Here is a 15,234-nt window from a genome sequence, read left to right on the forward strand (position 1 = left end):
ACGAGGACTATCAACCCGGAGGAGTCTCATGTCAACAATCATGACAAACATGATCAAAAAGTGTGGGGCAAGTGCAGGGTGTGATCATCGTCCAAGGGATCCAAACCCTAGAGCTAGGGTTTCATCAATGCGTCATCTCAACCATGCATGCCAACATACTAAGGACATCAATGGTGATATCATGCACCCACTTTGTTAGAAAATCAGAAAGGCATAAATATTTTCTTATATTGATAATTACTTGTGAAATCTTAGTGTTCTTATTAACTTCTTTATGTTCTTCCTTTATCTTTGTTTCGTCAAGAAATTACCAAAAGAAAAACACAAAGATCAATGGACACCAAATGTAGGTACTCAACCAAGGGCTAAAACCCCTTTATTGGGGAAAACCTATTCAAAATTCGAACTTGTGTGAGATATGTGCTCCCAAATGAGTAGAGTTGCTGCAATATATAGTGAGTTTGTGAGGTCAAATTCCCTTGTTGAGGCCGACTTGTCCTTTCTTGAAGCCGACTTGGTTGAGGAGGCCTAATTGACCTATTTGACAATAAAATAAATTTCTTTCTTGACAAATAAAGCCCAAGAAGGGGGAGAGAGAGAGAGAGATACCCAAAAACTTCGATTCCAGCTTCCTTCTTGAACTTCGCACTTTTTCTGCTCCCAACGATTGCAATTCGAACTTTTGTGAGATATATGCTTCCAAATGAGTCGAGTTACTGCAATATATAGTGAGTTTGTGAGGTTGAATTCCCGTGTTGAGGCCAACTTGGTGGAGGAGGCCTAATTGACCTATTTTACAATAAAATACATTTCTTTCTTGACAAATAAGCCCAAGAAGGGTCTTTTACATTATGACATGGACAAGGGCACTTGACATAAACCCTAGAAGTCTTCAATGGAGACTTTGACTTAAAAACAATTGACCCAAGCATGAAACCCATGCCTTAATAAGTCAATTTCTTTAATAATAAAATTTCAATTTCTTTCTTTTGACAAATACATTACATTATGACTCAAATATAATTATGAAGACCGACACTAGTTACATTATTCAACACTCCCTCTTAAATAGGGAGGTATTCATAATTACATATATATATAGAGATACATGGAAGATCTCCAAAATAAATTATGAAGAGTTCTAGCACACTCAGTGCTACGGACTAGAAACCTCACTAGGTTATTCTATTCGGGTGGGACTAAGATGGACTCAAGCTTTCAGCCACTCTAGGTACCATTAGGCGTACTTGCTAACCATCAACCCATGGATCTAGGCACGTATTCAAGGTCGGAGCTCCATGACCAACTCCACCCTCCCTCTTCGGGATTTAAACACCAACACATAGGCCGACCAGATGTCCTCCCAAGCATCTGCCATTAGATGCTTCATCTCTCCCTAATAAATTAAACCAGATATATTCATTTGTCCAAGCATGCTTCCAAAGTGTTCAATCTTCTTGTGGAGAGATTTACCTGTACAAACATAAACCCCAATCAACAATAAACTTTCAAATATATATACAAGTAAACAAAAACCTTTGGGGTCCTCAATAATCCTAATGCTGCTTTCATCATCAAGTTATTCATATATAATTTGTTGGAAGCTTTCTTCTTCTTTCATTTCTTCAGCAACACCAAATACATCGTCCGATTTTCTCAAGTCTTTTGTTTGTAACTTCATGAACATTCATCGATAGTACTTTTGCTTACTTCAAGGTATTCATTGTCATAATATGCCCTCCCTCTTAACTGGGGAGATATATCCTTTCTTCTATCCAAGCTCCCTCTCAACTTAGGGAGATCAACCACTTCTATAACATCATAGAACCTTTCATAGCTCCATCCCTTCTTACTTCCTCCATCATGCTTATTAATATTATCCGAGCATCTTCATCATCTTGAAGATTATGTACTTGCAAAACTTTAATAGAAAGTACAACCAAAATACATATTCTGAAGTATGAAGTTAACTATATCAAAGTTATATCAATATAATGGAAACATCAAAACAATCAAATACTTTAGACATCAAATACCTAAACCTAGTTAGGTTCATAATCAGCAAGAGACACATACTAGTCTTTAACCTCTTGCTAGGGTTTTCTCTCAAACATTTAGACCCCATCTTCGAGACACAAAGCCTTAGATATCATCAATTCAATAACAATCCAGTCATAGTGCTATACATCTAAGGTTTCAACAATTTTTAGAATTTACATGTTAGATTTTACGAGGGTTTCTTACAAACTCTAGATTTCACAAACTAAAAATATGAGCATCAACATACTTGCATATGCATATCTAGGATTTTATGTACTAACATCTCATATTAGTATCCATATCTACTAGGTAAACCCAAGACAAACATTAATACATCAAAATTAGGGATACAACAATTTTCTCCAGGCTAGGGGTTTGATCGAATTTACACCTAGGGCTTCATTCCTAGAATCTTACTTACAAGGATTTTGTTCACAAATCGTAATTCACCAAACCTTAAAGATCTAGGGATTCAATACATAATTTAGACATAAACAATAAATCTTAAAGAACTAGGGTTTCTATCATAACAATACCAAAACCCTAAACACCAAAAAAATAGGTTTTCTAGATTTCATTAACAACCCTAAGTAGGCTAAGGTTTCATAATATTGACATGCCCTTAGCAACAAGAGGTTAGGGTTTTATAGTGAACCCTAAATTTAGGGTTACACAAGAATGATCAAATAATATCATGAGGGTAGATTCAATCTAATGATTAATCACCCTAACAAGAATCTTTGTGATTCAAAACCCTAGACATAATGATGTTAGTAATGCAATGCAAATTTCAAAAGAGAATGAACATATCTTTTACATGAAGAGAACTTTATAACAAAATGTATAGTCTAAAACATACCTTGAGTTGTGTTGTCGCGCGGATTGACACGACAACCCTCAGACCGGGGGCTGTCACTCTGATCCCCGATCCCTCCGTTTAAGCCTGCCTCCCGCGGCTAAGGGGGGTAGACCCTGTGAGATGATGAAGGCCAACTGTCGACCAATTGGTTGGGAGACACGAGACACGATATGATAAGCACTAGATGGATTTGATTAATTTAGCAGACCAGTGCCTTAAGAGATTGTGGTTAAAACGATTACTTGTTAGATGATATAGAAACATAAACCGTGAACAGCAATCATTTGTCATCAACTAAATCACAATGCTCTTAAAATGACCAAAATGATATCCAGCAACTGGGAATTTTGAAAAGATAAATGCTTTAAACCACCACGAGAGTCATAAATCATTGACCAGATATCATATTTCGTATCTCGATTTGAAAATTTAGATCTCAGCATGAAAGATATAACATGATGATTCCCGAAAAACAACTGGATCTGACAAAGAAAATTTCCACAATTTTTTATGCTTTTCAAAAAATTTAAAAGAAAAAGAAAACTTTTAATTTTTAAATTTTATTTTTATTTATATATATATATATATATATTTTTTTTTTAAAACTAAAATATCTAAATCTATGCTTAATTTTTTTTTTATTTTTTATTTTATAAAAATGAAAATTAAAAAATCCTAAAAAAATATAAAACTTAAAACTTAAAATCTATTTGAACTAAAATCTAAAACACTAACTATACAAAAATATAAACCTAAGCCTAAATTTTTTTAAATAAAATCTTTTTACTATTTTTTATATTTTTTATTTTAAAACCAAAAATTAAACAAAAATTAAAATCTAATTAAAGTTAAATCTAAAACATAAAATCAAAATCTATATAAAACCAAAACTATGCAAATTTTTAGATCTAAACTAACCAAAAAATCAAATTAAAATCTAAATAAATAAAAAAAATCTACGTTAGCCCTTAATCTGAAAACGATTGCATCTAAACAAAAATTAAACCCTAACCTAAGCGTGAAACGTAACTATATACAAATCTATAAAACAAAACTACTGTGCCAAAGCAAACCCAAACGTGACCAAACGAAAAATTTCACTGCGTAAAAATACCACTATGCGTTAAGATGAAGATCCCGACCCCGTATTGAAACGCAGAATGCCACTGTGCATTAAAATGAAGATCCCGACCCCGTATTGAAACGCAGAATAAGAATTCGAAAGCACAGTTAGACGGAGGAGCGCAGAATGAATCGATTTTACCTTGCGTCTGAAGAATTAACTTGAGTGTGAGCGTGCTGGTGCTTGACGGAGACAGTCGTTTCACTGTGAAGTGGGGTACGCAGATATGCATACGCTGGGCAGTTTAGATAGCAGATGGCGGCTTTGAAATCAATTTTGCAGATGCGTAAAAAATTTACCTGAGCCGGCGTGAATGAGGATCGGAATCGGAGGATTGACACGAAACTGGTTCTTACCTGGGGCTTCCACTCTGCAGAAAACTTCGACGGCAGATAAAAATTCCGAGTGCTTGCAAATGTAACTCGCTTGACTGCACACGTTTCCCTTTTAATGGCGGCTTGAAATCATTTATGGAACAATCTTTTGTGGCCATAATGATGCCCAACACATGATTCTCTGCAAGCTTGCGTCTGATAGCCAACCGAAAATTTCTCGTGAAATCGACTGATCAATTGATGCCGCGTCCTGGCTTACAGTGGTTTTGAAATCGATTTTTTGAAGCTGATTCCGCATGCATAATCAAACAGAGACTTACTCACTCTGAGGGCTTTCGACGGCAACTGCAAGGAAACCAAGTACTGATGATATATGCCTCAGACCAAAAACTGAAAATCCTAATGAAAACTAAATAAAGCTAAAATTTGAAACCCTAGAACAGCTGATTAATGTACAGATTTTTGGCCCTTTCATAGCCAGGTTCAGCAATAAGAACATAAATATTTAAAGAACAGAAATTTCAGATTTTCACTGTGAAGGACTTCAGAAAATCTCTCATGCAAATTAGAAAATAAAACTGAATGATAGACCCAGGATCAAATCCAACTGGGCTCAACAAAAAATGCTTGCGGGAGTTGGCTGGTTCAGCCGAGAACTTCCCCAAACGCCCACAAATTTCCTTCAGAAAGGGTTTTCTGCACAGCTCAAAACAACCATCAGTAAAGAGAGCAAAAATGCTGCTAGATCTCAAAAAGTAATGGAGATACCTGCCATTACTTCAGAAACCCTAACAACACTCAAACCCTAGCAAGTGAGCAAGATACCTGTGCTCACAATACTCTACAATTAGCTATTATTAATGGCTGAAAATAAAATATGCAGAAAATTAAACAATCTCACAGCATTTCAAGAGAGTAACACCAGCAAGATATGGACCCCAAAGTCTTCTTTTATTAACCAGAAATAGGTTTACAAGAGAGCTTCTTCAGTACCAGACTCACAGATCCTATTCCTTTTTGAACTGACCCCTAGCACCCTACTTAAAGGAAATGACTCCAACGGCTAGTTCGAGTGATCCATGTCGAAATGATCTCGACCGTCGATGAAGATCAAGACATCTCTTAATCTCATCCGTCGAATTATTAAAAAATAATATTTTGCATGCATTCACTTAAAATATTATTATTTTATTAGTTAGGGTTTTTGCTTTATTTTATAATTTTTTATGATTTTTTATTTATTTCATTTTTTAATTTTTTCAATTTTTTAATTTTTATTTATTTTATTATTTTATTATTTTTACTCATTTTTTAATTTTTTAATTCATTTTAAAATGGATCCTCGAACTTAGCCTTTGGAAAAATCTCCTAAGACCTAGGACTTAGGACTCATGAGGGGATTTAAAACATTTTTCAACCCTCAAGACACATTTCATGATGACTTTTACAATTTACATCTTAAGGGGGAAAAACCCCTTTAACATAGACCCTCACAAATCACCCAGTTTCTGCGACACAACTATAATCTAATAGATTAACACACTAGGATTCTCCTAAAGTTCTAATGACAAAATCCATCCCGGCTTTGGGGTCAGGTTTGAAGGAAAACTCTGCCGATCATGGAACGGTGAGACGAAAAACCTTCCGGGACGTAGATTACCATCAGAAAGTTAGGTCCACCTAGGCAATTTACATACATGACTCATGTCTGCTAAGATTATTTACAATTCATATATGCAGACTGGGTTTACAATCAAAATGATTAAGCTGCTGATGACTGCAGGATGGCACGATACGTTGATCAGGTGCTGCCCCTTTTTGCAAAGAAAAAGGGGGGTGTACTGCATGGGTAGTTGACCGGTAGTGGTCAACATCTGGCTCTACTTGGGGACACGTTGCTGCTTGCAGGAATGTGAGAATCCAGAATCTGTATCCATACAACACAAAAGTAAGTAGCGTCCATCCAAAAAATCATCATATACATTAAGCGCAGGAAAAGATAAAAGCTCTTCATTTATTAACTATTCTAGAAAAGCAAATCTAATCCTAAAACAGAAATAAAAATGCGGAAAAAACAAGGAGTAGGGTTAGAAATACGATACAAAGGATGCCCCATGGCATCAGATGTGTTCAATATAGTGTATACTGAGCATTTGCCTGCTTTCAGGCAAATCTGTCGGCTGCTTGTCGGATGTGCCATGTCCAATTCTGCATATGGTAGGACTTTTTCCTATCCGAATATCAAGCTGCTCACGGCCGTCTGATGCATGAAATCTTCATGATTATATTGAGGAAGTCTACAATATATGATTATTACACAAGTAAACCTGTTTAAATGCTGTCTAACAGCGACCGAATCACCACCCGAGAACTTAAATAATTTAGAAATGGCCTCTTTCGGAAGATCATGGAGATTATCAGTAAAATGACATGGTTTAAATGAATAATCCATGATGAACAATAAGGGATCAAATGGATGATAGAAAGAGATTTCTGCTCAAGAAAATTAAGAGATGAAAGAAGTGGAGTCGCCACTTGAACAATGAATCTGATTCTAGGATCCAAAAAGTAACCACAAGCAGATATGAGGAAAGCTTCTTGTCTGGGAAAAATGAGAAAATGGAGTCGCCACCCAAACAAGAAACAAACCCAAGAGATGCTGCTGATATGGGATGAAAAGATGCCAAAAATATTGAATCTGCCAGCTCAATTGAGAGATGAGATATGAGAAGATGAATGTCGATGAAACTCCAGGAACAGGAAAACTCTGTCCCCGGCAACGGCGCCAAAAAATGTTGGCGTTGCCAGACCAAATGAAAAGGTAAAAATGAGAAGGAAGATTGTCGTTGAAACGCCGAGAAAAATGTCCCCGGCAACGGCGCCAAAAAATGTTGTCGCGCGGATTGACACGACAACCCTCAGACCGGGGGCTGTCACTCTGATCCCCGATCCCTTCGTTTAAGCCTGTCTCCCGCGGCTAAGGGGGGTAGACCCTGTGAGATGATGAAGACCAACTGTCGACCAGTTGGTTGGGAGACACGAGACACGATATGATAAGCACTAGATGGATTTGATTAATTTAGCAGACCAGTGCCTTAAGAGATTGTGGTTAAAACGATTACTTGTTAGATGATATAGAAACATAAACCGTGAACAACAATCATTTGTCATCAGCTAAATCACAATGTTCTTAAAATGACCAAAATGATATCCAGCAACTGGGAATTTTGAAAAGATAAATGCTTTAAACCACTACGAGAGTCATAAATCATTGACCAGATATCATATTTCGTATCTCGATTTGAAAATTTAGATCTCAGCATGAAAGATATAACATGATGATTCCCGAAAAACAACTGGATCTGACAAAGAAAATTTCCACAATTTTTTATGCTTTTCAAAAAATTTAAAAGAAAAAGAAAACTTTTAATTTTCAATTTTTATTTTTATTTTTATTTTTATATATATATATATATATATATTTTTTAAAACTAAAATATCTAAATCTATGCTTAAATTTTTTTTATTTTTTATTTTATAAAAATGAAAATTAAAAAATCCTAAAAAAATATAAAACTTAAAACTTAAAATCTATTTGAACTAAAATCTAAAACACTAACTATACAAAAATATAAACCTAAGCCTAAATTTTTTTAAATAAAATCTTTTTACTATTTTTTATATTTTTATATTTTAAAACCAAAAATAAAACAAAAATTAAAATCTAATTAAAGTTAAATCTAAAACATAAAATCAAAATCTATATAAAACCAAAACTATGCAAATTTTTAGATCTAAACTAACCAAAAAAAATCAAATTAAAATCTAAATAAATAAAAAAAATCTACGTTAGCCCTTAATCTGAAAACGATTGCATCTAAACAAAAATTAAACCCTAACCTAAGCGTGAAACGTAACTATATACAAATCTATAAAACAAAACTACTGTGCCAAATCAAACCCAAACGTGACCAAACGAAAAATTTCACTGCGTAAAAATACCACTATGCGTTAAGAAGAAGATCCCGACCCCGTATTGAAACGCAGAATGCCACTGTGCATTAAAATGAAGATCCCGACCCCATATTGAAACGCAGAATAAGAATTCGAAAGCACAGTTAGACGGAGGAGGGCAGAATGAATCGATTTTACCTTGCGTCTGAAGAATTAACTTGAGAGTGAGCGTGCTGGTGCTTGACGGAGACAGTTGTTTCACTGTGAAGTGGGGTACGCAGATATGCATACGCTGGGCAGTTTAGATAGCAGATGGCGGCTTTGAAATCAATTTTGCAGATGCATAAAAATTTTACCTGAGCCGGCGTGAATGAGGATCGGAATCGGAGGATTGACATGAAACTGGTTCTTACCTGGAGCTTCCACTCTGCAGAAAACTTCGACGGCAGATAAAAATTCCGAGTGCTTGCAAATGTAACTCGCCTGACTGCACACGTTTCCCTTTTAATGGCGGCTTGAAATCATTTATGGAACAATCTTTTGTGGCCGTAATGATGCCCAGCACATGATTCTCTGCAAGCTTGCGTCTGATATCCAACTGAAAATTTCTCGTGAAATCGACTGATCAATTGATGCCGCGTCCTGGCTTACAGTGGTTTTGAAATCGATTTTTTGAAGCTGATTCCGCATGCATAATCAAACAGAGACTTACTCACTCTGAGGGCTTTCGACGGCAACTGCAAGGAAACCAAGTACTGATGATATATGCCTCGGACCAAAAACTGAAAATCCTAATGAAAACTAAATAAAGCTAAAATTTGAAACCCTAGAACAGCTGATTAATGTACAGATTTTTGGCCCTATCACAGCCAGGTTCAGCAATAAGAACAGAAATATTTAAAGAACAGAAATTTCAGATTTTCACTGTGAAGGACTTCAGAAAATCTCTCATGCAAATTAGAAAATAAAACTGAATGATAGATCCAGGATCAAATCCAACTGGGCTCAGCAAAAAATGCTTGCGGGAGTTGGCTGGTTCAGCCGAGAACTTCCCCGAACGCCCACAAATTTCCTTCAGAAAGGTTTTTCTGCACAGCTCAAAACAACCATCAGTAAAGAGGGCAAAAATGCTGCTAGATCTCAAAAAGTAATGGAGATACCTGCCATTACTTCAGAAACCCTAACAACACTCAAACCCTAGCAAGTGAGCAAGATACCTGTGCTCACAATACTCTACAATTAGCTATTATTAATGGCTGAAAATAAAATATGCAGAAAATTAAACAATCTCACAGCATTTCAAGAGAGTAACACCAGCAAGATATGGACCCCAAAGTCTTCTTTTATTAACCAGAAATAGATTTACAAGAGAGCTTCTTCAGTACCAGACTCACAGATCCTATTCCTTTTTGAACTGACCCCTAGCACCCTACTTAAAGGAAATAACTCCAACGGCTAGTTCGAGTGATCCATGTCAAAATGATCTCGACCGTCGATGAAGATCAAGACATCTCTTAATCTCATCCGTCGAATTATTAAAAAATAATATTTTGCATGCATTCACTTAAAATATTATTATTTTATTAGTTAGGGTTTTTGCTTTATTTTATAATTTTTTATGATTTTTTATTTATTTCATTTTTTAATTTTTTCAATTTTTCAATTTTTATTTATTTTATTATTTTTACTCATTTTTAATTTCTTAATTCATTTTAAAATGGATCCTCGAACTTAGCCTTTGGAAAAATCTCCTAGGACCTAGGACTTAGGACTCATGAGGGGATTTAAAACATTTTTCAACCCTCAAGACACATTTCATGATGACTTTTACAATTTACATCTTAAGGGGGAAAAACCCCTTTAACATAGACCCTCACAAATCACCCAGTTTCTGCGACACAACTATAATCTAGCACATTAACACACTAGGATTCTCCTAAAGTTCTAATGACAAAATCCATCCCGGCTTTGGGGTCAGGTTTGAAGGGAAACTCTGCCGATCATGGATCGGTGAGACGAAAAACCTTCCGGGACGTAGATTACCATCAGAAAGTTAGGTCCACCTAGGCAATTTACATACATGACTCATGTCTGCTAAGATTATTTACAATTCATATATGCAGACTGGGTTTACAATCAAAATGATTAAGCTGCTGATGACTGCAGGATGGCACGATACGCTGATCAGGTGCTGCCCCTTTTTGCAAAGAAAAAGGGGGGTGTACTGCATGGGTAGTTGACCGGTAGTGGTCAACAAGTTGTTCCTTAACAAACCTCGTAGGACAATCAATTCTTTGAAGAGCTTCCTTTGTAGCATAAATTCTTCCATGCTTCAAGTTTATCCTTTGAAGTCTCCTCCATAACCTTTGTGTATTCTGCAATCTTTTCCTACTAAGAAAAGTACAAAGAAAAGGTTATTAGCATATAACACGAACAAATCTTGATATGAGAGAAAAGTCAAACATAAAAGAGGAGACAAAGAACAAGATACTTATCGTTTGTATAATGGTGAAGGCTCTGCTCCCTCTTAACCCAATCCTTTTGAGGGATACTTACAACTTTCAAAATAAAAAATGTTCTAACGAGACATGTTAGACCTACAAACTCTAGAAATCAAATCATAAAAGAAAACATTGCAAAACTTAAAGTAGAAGGATATGCAAGGGATAGTGTCCTTAAGAGTCTTTAGCAAATAAGTGTTTGACTTCAAATTCTTCCATCTTGTTCTTCTCTGGTGGAGCTTCATCGACAATATTTGCTTGATCTCTTTCTCTCTTCCCATTCCTTGGATTCTCCAGACATTGATTTTTGTAGTGACCCATCTTGTGACAATTGTAACATTCAATCTTGGATAGGTCAACTTTCTTCTTTGGTCCTTTGAACTTCTTGAAGGTTCCCTTCTTCTTGTGATGAGCAGAATATGCATTAGAGGTATTTTCTTCTTCATCCTCCTTGTTGATTACTAATGATATTCGAGCTTCTTCTTAACTGCATGCATTCCACATTTGTTCAAATGTTGGAGTATCCTTCCAACTATTAATTCCTGATGCAAAAGCACTCCAAGATTTTGGTAGTCCTAGAAGAGCAGTAATTACGAGCTCTTTTTCTGGTACAACTTCATCTATTGCTTGGAGTTCATCCCTGATTCTAGATATCCTTATAAAGTAGAATGATAGAGTATCGTCTTTCGTCATCGTAATAGTTCTTAATTCATTCTTGAGTATTTGACCAATGTTCTTGATGGTGGATAGTTTGGGGAGAGGCTCATACATTTCTTGAGCGGAATCTAGGTTGGATATGTATGGAATTAGGTTGTCCTTAACTCCATCCACTATTAGGTTCATAGCCAAGATTTCGGTTTCTCTGAATTTTGCTTTCTCTATTTCACTTGCTTCATCTATAGGCTTCTTGATTTTTCCTTGAACAAGATCCAAAACTTTGTTCTTTTCGAGGATGAGATCTATCCTCTTTTTCCAGGCCCTGTAGTTGGAGGCTCCTTCTAGTTTGTTTTCTCCCTTCATTGAGTTTGACATAGTTCCTGTAGATAGTAGGCTTATCTCCTTATATGATCCTTCTTAATGACCTTCCTTTGATCTCCTTTTCCTTAATAGATCTTCAACCTGCCTTTTTCTTCCTTCTTCACCTTAGCTCTGATACCATGTTAGAAAATTGGAAAGGCAAAAATATTTTCTTATATTGATAATTACTTGTGAAATCTTAGTGTTCTTATTAACTTCTTTATGTTTTTCCTTTATCTTTGTTTCATCAAGCAATTACCAAAAGCAAAACATGAAGATCAATGGACAGCAGATGTAGGCACTTAGCTAGGGCTAAAACCCCTTTATAGGGGAAAACCTAGTCAAAAGTCTTCCTTTAGTAGATTCAAATTGAGATAGACCAAAAGACCTTTCTCCTCCACCAAGTCATCTCTTCCTTTTGATTGATGATCTCTTCCAAAGTTACCAAGTGCCAACTTCTCAAATGTAGCGTCAACCTAGAATTTCGACCACTAGCTTCAGAACTTCGACCCAGTTTTAGGACTGCGGTTTCGATCTAGCAACATCAGTAGTTCCAGCCTAGCAACTTCATAGCTTCGATGCAACTTCAAAATTTTGTTGCACATGAGAGAGAGAGAGAGAGAGACCCAAAAACTTTGATTCCAACTTCCTTCTTGAACTTTGCACTTTTTCTGCTCCTAGCTACCGCAATTCGAACTTGTGTGAGATATGTGCTTCCAAATGAGTCGAGCTGCTCCAATATATAGTGAGTTTGTGAGGTCAAATTCCTTTGTTGAGGGCGACTTGTCCTCTCTTGAAGCTGACTTGGTGGAGGAGGCCTAATTGACATATTTTACAATAAAATAAATTTCTTTCTTGACAAATAAAGCCCAAGAAGGGTCTTTTACATTATGACATGGACAAGAACACTTGACATAAACCCTAGAAGTCTTCAATGAAGACCCTGACCTAAAAACAATTGACCCAAGCATGAAACCCATGCTTTAATAAGTCAATTTCTTTAATAATAATTTTTTCTTTTCTTTCTTTTGACAAATACATTACATCATGACTCAAATATAATTATGAAGACCGACACTAGTTACATTCTTCAACACGCTTTGACATCAATAACAACATATTCAACACTGTTTATCACTTTCACATACAAGAAACTGCCAAATATTCATTCCCTGTAGCTGCTGTTCACGTTTTTGTCTGCAGGAAACTGCTAGCTTTCCTTGACAATTACCTTCTTTCCATAAATTCGCTGATTCTGCTCATATTTGTACTCTCATCTCTGCAAGTTTTAGCAGCTGTTTCCAGAATTAATGTGTGAGATAAGCTGCTGTCATCACTTAACTTGCTAACACTCTTTGTGCTAAGCCATAACCTCTAGCATAACCCTGCGAATATCTCCGAGGAAAAATTTCCAAGTTCCAACTATATCTCCCATGCCTTATTTGGATAAGGAGTGTTGACCACTCCATGTCAACTATACCCTATAGCAGTACACATTTTTTGCAAAAAGATTCTATCATGTTCGAGCAGTCAGATATCCTGGATTCATCATAATCAGTCGTCAGTTTAAGGACAATTTTGGGAGACGTGTGTGCATCCATAAAATGCCCCTAGATTTGATCAATCATATGTCAATGTTGTCTGCCATGGGTGATGGAAATTAAAGGAATGTGCACACTCATGCATCATTATGGGTAACATGTTTCATCTTGGACCTGGACCCATAGTGTGGTCTTGTAGGAAACTGAGGTTTTCCCTCTCAATCACAATTCCTAAATATAGAGGTGCCATTAACGCTGGCATAGAGACCACATAGATTCACGACCTACTGTTAAGCGCATATTTCCTTTTTAGGGTCCCACTATGGTGTATTGTGAGTTGTGACAATCAAATTGCAATACAAGGTGCTGATAACCCTATTGCTCACAGTAAGATAAAGCATGTGGAGCTTCATGCCCATTATTTAAGGTACTTGGTATAGGAGAAAGTTGTATCTCTTGTTTATTGCAGGATAGATGATCAAGTTGCTGATATCCTTATGAATCGTTTGATAGAAGGTAAGTATGTGAAAATTCAGCCTATACTTGGGCTTCAAGGAGCTGTGATTAGGGGTGGTGTATCATGATAATTCCACCTCCTGAATCTCTAGAGAGTTGTGTTTATTGGGGGAGTTGGATCAACTTGTTCACCCCGTCTCCTGATCCTTTGGAGTCAGTCTGTGTAATGCTGCTGATAGTTTGAAGGTCGACTGTGAGGTCAACTGGGCAGTCAATTGTATAGTTGATTTAGTAGTCAACTGGTTAGGTCTGCCAACAGTGGTCCTTACTAGGCTGACTGGTGTGTGGGTCGAGGCTGAAAGGAAAGAGATCTGGTGCCTCTAAGGGGATCAAAGTTGACTGTCTTCCCTGTTTTGTGGAAGTCATTCATGCTTTGGGTAATATGTAGTTAATCCTATGGATCTGTCTATTAATCATTGTACAGATTGACATATATGTTATCCATTATATGCTGAGCTATGCTCACTTGTGCTTCTGTAATATAATGCCATCTGTGGACACCACTTCTTGGAATTCATTGTTCCCTTCTTCTGCAATTCCCTGGTTCTCCAACACAGAGATGGTAATCACATAAGAACTTGCATGCATTTAGAGATTTTCTGCTTTCTAGTGTTCATGCATTGTCTCTCCTGCTTACTTGAAGGCTTTAACATTTATATTTTGTTTTTCTGTGCTGGTCTATTTGACCAAATTCTTGTCAAACTTTGTAGGATGTATTATTGAAATACAATATCTCCTGCTAGAGGAGTAAGATGCTGTTAGGAATGTTTTACTATGCCATCTTATTTATTGTAATTTGATGAGTTAATCAATATAATGAAACCACATTCTACAGAAAAGCAATATTGCGGTGGGGTACAGTGGTACTTCATCTTTTTCTGTTTGTTGTTTAAAGAGTGTAAAATTGCCTGACTTCCTTAGTTGTAATCTACAGAAGATATGATTAGGAACTTTTGTATTATGAATTTCTTTCTTGTCACATTGCTTGGAAAAAATTGAGACAATGGGAATGTTAATTCTGGTATAGTGGGTGAATAGTGTATCCAGTTGTATGTTTACTAGCTCAAAATTGTGGGTTTTTTCATTTTGAAATGTAAAAATAAAATTTATTATTGTTTGCAAGTACCAATTGGGTCTGACTTGGTTAATTAAATGTGTTAACAGCTCCTGTTCATCAGATGCAACAGTATTACAGAGGTGGGACTTTTGATAATTGTTTTGATAAGTGGAATGCTCTTTTTGACTGCTTTCATCTGAAAACAAAACCATCATCTGAAATGCAAGTAAGTTTTCTGTGCATCAAGTATAGTTATTTCAATTATCCATTCTCTCCAGTTTTTCAAGGGGG

The 15,234-nt window shown here is 36.2% G+C and overlaps 1 protein-coding gene across 1 annotated transcript in view; it reads left to right on the top strand.

Annotated features, from left to right (window-relative positions):
- LOC149162873 (uncharacterized) overlaps positions 1-15,234 on the top strand; it is a 145,001-nt gene that overhangs the window by 54,688 nt on the left and 75,079 nt on the right. The window contains exon 2 of the mRNA XM_089435825.1: positions 15,051-15,169. Within this exon, the coding sequence (XP_089291951.1) occupies positions 15,051-15,169 (119 nt within the window). The remainder of the gene's footprint in view (positions 1-15,050; positions 15,170-15,234) is intronic.

This window comes from Pinus tabuliformis, chromosome 5_2 (assembly GCF_031772625.1).
Source record: "Pinus tabuliformis cultivar Carrire ecotype Pingquan chromosome 5_2, CPIR1, whole genome shotgun sequence".
In the NCBI taxonomy this organism is placed as follows: Eukaryota; Viridiplantae; Streptophyta; class Pinopsida; order Pinales; family Pinaceae; genus Pinus; species Pinus tabuliformis.